The 7,778-nt window shown below is 32.2% G+C and overlaps 1 protein-coding gene across 1 annotated transcript; it reads right to left on the bottom strand.

Annotated features, from left to right (window-relative positions):
• Nucleotides 1–434: 434 nt before the first annotated feature.
• Nucleotides 435–6,539, bottom strand: LOC145623890 (plasma membrane-associated cation-binding protein 1-like). Its single transcript, XM_081676791.1, has 6 exons — nt 6,474–6,539; nt 6,358–6,394; nt 4,150–4,279; nt 1,410–1,499; nt 1,231–1,315; nt 435–1,046 (listed from the first exon to the last, which is right to left on the bottom strand). The coding sequence occupies exons 3-6, from the start codon at nt 4,258–4,260 to the stop codon at nt 715–717; spliced, it is 618 nt and encodes a 205-aa protein (XP_081532917.1). The 5' UTR covers nt 4,261–4,279; nt 6,358–6,394; nt 6,474–6,539; the 3' UTR covers nt 435–714.
• Between the last annotated feature and the right edge of the window lie 1,239 nt (nt 6,540–7,778).

The raw sequence follows: 7,778 nt of genomic DNA, 5'->3' as shown, positions 1-7,778 counted from the left end.
ATTTTCCTCCACTTGCTTCTAACAATTGACTAAGAGTATCAATATAACTCATTACTGATAGACAAAAGTAAAAAACAGTCTCTCTGTAACCTGTGTGGCATTTGCAAATTGGAAATAGTTAGGAGTAGCATTCTATTAATTATTTGTGTTACTCAACAAAGTTCCCTAAAAAAAAAAAAAATTATTTGTGTTACTCATACTCGGGTATTAATTGTTTGCATTTGATATGGGTATTTTTTTTGGTGTTCGACTTGATATTACTTTGAGATTTTCCATGATTTTGGCCTAAATCAAAGTATTTACTTTGAGAAATTGTGACGATTAGTTTACATTTTTTCCACAATTCACTGAATGTACACTGATATATATATATATATATATATATATATATATATATATATATATATATATATATATATATATATATATAATACTGTATTAATTACATATTCTGATATTCAGCATAAGAAAGTAAAAGAAGTTACAATAACATAATATCCCCTCAAAAAATTAAACAAATGTTACATAAAAACCATAACAAGAACCTTTGCAATTTCACAAGGTTTATAAGAAGCAGGAAACTAACAAAAAAAATGAGTATATAACAAATTACACTTTTACAATTCTTCACAAATGTACAAAAAGAAGCAGGAGAGGAAGAGTTCATTCTTAATAGCACGTTGTTGAATGTTGATGAATCATGCAATTGGTTGCTCAAGCTTTTTTAGGTGGTTCCTCAGCTTGTGGCTGCTCCAGCTTGGGAGGGGCTGCTGTCTCAGCTGTAGTGGCATCGGCTGCAACTGTGGCTGCAACTTCACTAGGCTTTTCCTCTGAGACAGTGGCTATCTCCTTCTCTACCTCGCTTGTTTCTTTCGTGGTGGTTGCTTCTTCTGTTACTGCTGCTGCTGGGGCTTCTATCTCCCTGGGGTTCTCTTCTTTGACCACGAATGTTGAGACCTTTTCGAACACGAATATAACCGGACCTGGAGCCAGTGCTGGTCCGAACTTTGAACATGCTTCAAGGGCTACTTTGGAACCTGGGAATTCTGCATATACAATAACCAATCTATTATATAGTGCAACCAATTAACCAAGCAATGAAACCAACCCAACTTCTGAAGAAAAGAGCCACGAAAAGAATATAATGTAAATGAGATTTGACCTTCAAACAAATGTTTAGTAGTATTAATTTAATTAACTATGTAAGAAAAATGTGAAGAAATGACTTACCAATTTTATCAAGTTTGTCAAGAAAGCTCTGAACATCAGCCGAATGTTTCTTAAGGCCAGCTTCTTTAGGATCTTTTACCAAAGTCTGTAAAAATATTCATAAAATAGTATCCTTTAAATTCCTAATTAAGTCACTTGAAAATTCTTTTGATCATAATTTTGTTTCCTTACACACTGACCTTGATTTCAGCTGATGAAGCTTCATAAATCTCGAGTACTTTTGGCTGCAGCTCAGCTTTCTTCTCCTCAAATTCCTTGGATAATTCCTCCTATAAACAAGTTAAATAATTTGTGATCTCCCAACAATAGATAGTCGGACGGTAACTTCATGGTCTTTTAACCATATCGTTAATACTTTTTTAAGTGTTGACAGAGGCAAGATGAACAATGATGTAAACGACATTTATTTTTAAGGGTCGTCTTAGGTATCACCTATTATGCCCAGCACTTGAACTAATCAAATAATCTTAATTGGGTGAGGTCCCAACTATTTTCACTTGATATAATTGGCATCCACTATTGTCTTTAGGCATTTCAGATCAACATTAACCATACACACAATTAGGGATGGCAATTTAATCCGAGTTCGATTCGAATCCGATCCGATCCGAAAGAAAAAAATCCGATTCGAATCCGTTTAAAATTAGTCCGAATCCAAATCCGATAAAATAGATCCGAATCCGAATAGGAGGTGGATCGGACTTGGACCCTACGCAAAGTCCGACGGAGTCCAATCCGAGTCCGAATCCGAGAGTGTAAGCATATGCTCTATAACTTGGGACAATTATTTGCTTGTTTTGTAGCAAAATTTTGTTATGTAACTTAGTTTATAATTTAAATATGTTATGTTTATACTTTAATTAGTATGACAATACAAGCAATTATAGATATATGACATTACAAAAAATAAAAATAAAAAAAAAAAATATTCGGACCATTTCGGAGGTCCGAATAAACGGACCGGATTCGGATCCGAAAATTACGAGTCGGATTGGATTCGGACTCGGATTTTTCGGATTCGGACTCGGATTCGGATCCAAGTCCAGGGTCCGTTTACTAAACGGATCGGATTCGGATTTAGCCACATCCGACCCGAATCCGATCCGTTGCCATTCCTACACACAATATGATTAAGAATTTTTTTAACAATTACCACTTACAATTGTTACTATTTTAGTAATTATCACCTATATTTTATTTTTTTTGAATTTTACTACCATCTATTTTTTAAAATTTTAGAACTTCCCACCTAGTTGGCTCTCAACAGAAATGTGATGTTATGTGGGGACTAACTACCTTCCCACCCTTTTCCCCTCCCTTTCTTCCTTTCTCACTCGATTTCTCATTCCCCTATATTGTATTCCTCTCAAAATCGAGGAAAAATTTCAAATTAAATAATAAATTCATGTTAATTATTTGATGAATTGAAGTGTTTTCCCAATTTTGAGAGGAATACAATACACGGGAATGAGAAATCGAGTGAGAAAGAAAGGGAGGAAAAAGTTAATTAGTGGGCCCCACATGACGTCACATTTGAGTTGAAAGCCAAATAGGTGGGAAATTTTAATATTTTGAAAAATAGTTAGTGGTAAATTAAATAAAAAAAAAACCTGTAGGTGGTAATTGCTACTGTAAAATAGCAACAATTTTGATGGTAACCGTCAAATTTTCCTTTGATTAAATTAAGAAATTCTAAACGATTATTGTTAAGGAAAAATTGATTCTAATAATCGCACCTTTTATCGGTTCACTGCTAATAATCCCACCTTTGATGGACATTCTCTTCTAATGGTCCTTTATGACCGGTAACCTATTCTTTGGGTAAGTTAAAGTGTTGTTTTTTTTTTTTTTTTTTTTTTTAAAAAAAAAAATTTACTCCTTGGCGGCAGCAGCTTCCCTTCCCTAACCACCGGTTTGACAATCCCCCTTACAATTCCGACCACCAAGCACCAACAAGTCAACAACAACATACAATTCCGACCACCTTTGCCCTCGTTGCTCCTTGCTCACTCACCAACAGTCACGACACCTCTTTTTCACCAGCCACCGTCACTCAACAACGCAACAACAACCAACAATCTCCACGCTCCACAACACAGCAGCAAGCCACCTCGTAGTCCCTACAGTACTCCAATTAGCCACTAAGCAACAACAATTTTACCTCCAAACCACCCGCAACCAACAATTCGACCACCTACAATCACAATTCCAACCTCTAGTCGAGCAATTTGACACCTACAATTTTCATTCGATGCTCCAATTTGAACACCCAATTGGGCGTTTCGGTGTGTGCATGGGAGGGCTGAAATGAAGAGTTTCAGAATGGGGATAGGTTGGGGTAGGGTGTCTCGGGGGTGAAAGTGGCTCGGATGGGCTGTTTCAAGGGTGGGCATGGCTGGGATTTGGTGTTTCGGGGTCGTGGATGTGGGTGGCTGGTTGCAGGGTCGTGAATAATGGATGAAGGATGGGAAAAGGACAAGGAAGAAGGAAAGGGGGAAAAAAAATTTAAAGATAAAAAAAATAAATGAAAAAAATGTATTTCGGCGAATTACAAAGTGCCACATGGCCTGTTAACTTATTATATCGGTTACCAACAGGTTAGGGACCATTAAAAGAGAATGCACCCAAAGGTGGGATTATTAGATAATAATCGAAAGATGTGATTATTAAAAGCGAACCGGCTAAAGGTGAGATTATTAGAATCAATTTTTCCTATTGTTAATTATGATAATGCTTTTTTATTTCAAAAAAAAAAAAAAAAAAAAAATATATTATGATAATGCTTTTATCGACATGAATAAAATAATTATCATAACTAACGATAACCATTTAAAATTTCTTTATTCATAATAATCATTTTTTTTTTCCTTTCTAAACTTTTGTTGAAATAGGCATGCATGCATAAATTAAAATTGGTACCTTAGAGTCATCAAAGGACTTGCATGCTTCAACGGCAGCAGCTTTTTTGGCCACATCTACTCCAAAAACCTTCTTAATCTGTGGAAGAACCTTTGTTTTCCAGTATCCCATGTTTATCCGTTAATATAACCTACAAGTCAAATCAACATAATTACGATTAATAAGCAACAATGAAATTCTCAAAGTGAACTTTGTTACTTCTAGTGTCGATAGATGATACCATTGGTAGTGTAATTTTGACGGAAGTTTCGTATTCTAACATGACAGGTCAAAAGAGTAATATACCATCTCTCTCTCTCTCTCTCTCTCTCTCATTTTAATTCTTATAAGAGGAATTTTAAAGGGAGGAAAGTTAAACATTTGTAAATGCATAACATTGATTAAAATATTATTAAAACACATGATAGAGAGAGAAAAGAGGAGAGAGATAGGAAGAGAGGTCTGTAGGTGGACCCTACCTATTTTTTTGGTCGGATTGTATCACGTGATAGGGGATCACATGTTGATTGTTCCACTGAAAGTTTATATGTTACCATTGAATCCTCAGTGGTACCATATTTGCATAAATTTTGTACAACTGAATGCATATATAATACCATTATGTGCATATATAGTTACACTGTACATTCAGTGGTACCATTTGATCATCCAATGATACCAAAATATGAATTCGTTTGTACATATGTATAATTACATGAATACCCCTTATTATGCATTTGTAAATGCCTAACTTTCCTCCATTTCTAGTTCATCTTCTTAATTATTCTATATGTATTAGACAAAAGTTATATTTGTATAAATTTTGAAATGAAAAAATAAACGTTATTCGTATAATATTTATCAATATATTTTGAAAAAAAAAATCAAAGTAGTTAAATCAAATTACTAACATGTAAAGCTTGTCTTTAAAGTATAGTATAAAGTAGCTTATTTCTTCTTATTGATCCAACTTTAAATTTTAAGAAACATATGAAACAATTGCGTAAAATAAAAAACTAGAATAGACCCGGTCTATAATAATTTAACTTATTGTAGACTCAACCTTCTAGTATACCATACGAATGTGATTATATCATACGAAATGTGATTATATTACTACAAAAATGATTATATCATCCTGAAACTGTTATGTAAATGTATCACTTAAAAAGTAAATTTATCATTATAAAAGTATCAAATAGTAAATTACATCATTCAAAATAATTATATAATCTCATTAAATGGCTTAATATGAGATTATATAATTCAAAATATGACTCACAAAAAGATAATTATATCGTCTAAAAAAGTGATTATATATCATTTGAAAGTGTCAAATTTTGGGTCTACAATAATTTATTGTACACCGGGTTCCATACAAGACCAAATGCTTAGTAAAAACATGATGTAACTTTGATTCTCAAACTTATATATTAAAGCCTATATTAAAACTATACTATAAAAGTTATCTTGTATGATTATTGGAATGAAAATAAAAAAAATAGAACGAATATAACATTTCATTATTATATTTTTAAAAAGAAACCAAAGCTTGTATATGTACGTTGACCGATTTTCTGAAGCATGTGCCCAGTATATAAAGTTAGGTGATTGTCGACCTCCCTAAATTTCTTACGAAACGTATGAAATATGTAGCTTATTTTCTAAAGCATGATATAACATATTAGCTTATCTTCCTAATCAAACCTTCTGTTAGAAAACTTATGATTTATGAAGTAGCTTATTTTCTAAAATATGATGTAACATAGTAGCTTATCTTATCAATTATCTTATTTGGTCATTTTTTAGGAGTATATATATGTGCGAGTAACTTGCTAAGTTGAATCCCAAGTTTCTAAATTCTAACAGCAATTAACATATTTTCAAACTATTAGAACCCATTAACAGCAGGAAATACTCCCTTAATTTTTTACCTTTTTAGCTAACAAAATTCCCCTCGTGATGAACAAATAATTTCCAATCGGACAAAACACACATGAGAAGAATTGTAAGTAATATACCTTTAAAGCATGTTGTTTAACAACTCTTTATATACACACGGAGTACAAATTTACCATGACGAATCAAACCCGATTTTATACAGTAATACACTATTAAATTTGGCTTACATCTTTGTTTAATTCGCTGCTTTCTATACACCATATAATAATTAAATGAAACATGAAGAACAAAACTTTGTAAAAAATAAAGATAATATAAAAGTTATACCTGAACCAAATGATGGATGGAGAAAAAAGAGAAGGAGCTAGAGAAAACAAACACAACACTTGATGAGACTTACAAGATGTAACACAAATACAACACTCTTTAATTTATCAAACTACCTTTGGAATATGAATATCCAATCAAAATCAGAGACTTGAATGCATGACAGCAATAGGAATTAGCCAACTGCCACTAGAAATATTAAGAAACATATAGACAATTAAATACTTAAATAACCCTATTTTGTAATGTAATTACGAAAATAGCACAACTGTGATCAAATCAATGACAACTGGACAGTTAGCCAACTCAACAAGCCAGCCTGCCATGTCAATGTCTATGGCTGCCCTTGCTTGTCACCTTGTACAAATGACATGTGATATTAATAATCACTACTGATTGCATGGCATATTATATAACTATCATTAATTCTTACAAAAAAAAAAAAAAAAAATTGTACTCCGAGTGTAAATCAAACAAATTAAGGTAACTTATAATTTAATTAATTTAAGTAACTGTTACTTTAGTTCATGGTAACTTTTTACCTCATATAATTTTAATGTAAATAGGTCATAAAATAAGTTTTATAAAGGACATATGATTATTGATTACCTTTCCACAACTAGATTTGATTTTATGAAATGAGTTTTATAAACGGAGCATCAAAAAAAGGTATATCTATATACCTATACTGAAGAAGAGATTTTTTTTTGGAGGAAATTTTCCCTCCCAAACTCTACTTTACTTTTTTTTTTTTTTTTTTATAAGATTTTTACAAACTTATTAATTTGTGTAGGAACTTTATTATTTTATTATTTATTGTTATGCATATTTTTCTAGACACTTCAATTTTATAATGGAAGTTTCTATTAATTTAAAAATACAGCCATAGCTCGGGAATTCTCTAGCTTTATTTATATCGTAGTAACATTTAATAATTTAAGGTATGGTAAATGTACAACCGATGTACAATAATTATTAAGAAAATTGACACTACGTACCAGTCCTACTTGTAGAGTTGTGGACATTCTACTTTCAAAGATTCCCAGTATAGATTAACTCATAACTATTCAACTTTTTGGTCTTTCTTAAAATAGCTCCCAATATATTATCAATAGATAAACATGTTAAATTTGCCAAATATTGAATATTTAGGGCCTGTTCATATTTACTTATTTTCAGTTCAGTTCAGTTCAGTTCAGCTCCAAACAGTTCAGTTCAGTTCAGCTCCAATCAGTTCAGTTCAGCTCCAATCAGTTCAGTTCAGTTCAGCTCAGTTCAGTAAATATGAACAGGCCCTTAGTGGTTCGTTTTACTGAATGTTATTGTTTTATCGTGAAGTGAACAAGGCCCAAAGAGAGGGATTGGTGTTTAGGGTGGATGAGGATTTTTTTTTTTTTATTTATTTTTTTTTTTAAGGAAAA

Source organism: Chenopodium album, chromosome 3, assembly GCF_948465745.1.
Source record: "Chenopodium album chromosome 3, dcCheAlbu1.1, whole genome shotgun sequence".
NCBI lineage: Eukaryota > Viridiplantae > Streptophyta > Magnoliopsida > Caryophyllales > Amaranthaceae > Chenopodium > Chenopodium album.
The sequence above is the reverse complement of the archived record's forward strand: the minus strand, read 5'-3'. Positions and strand labels throughout refer to the sequence as shown.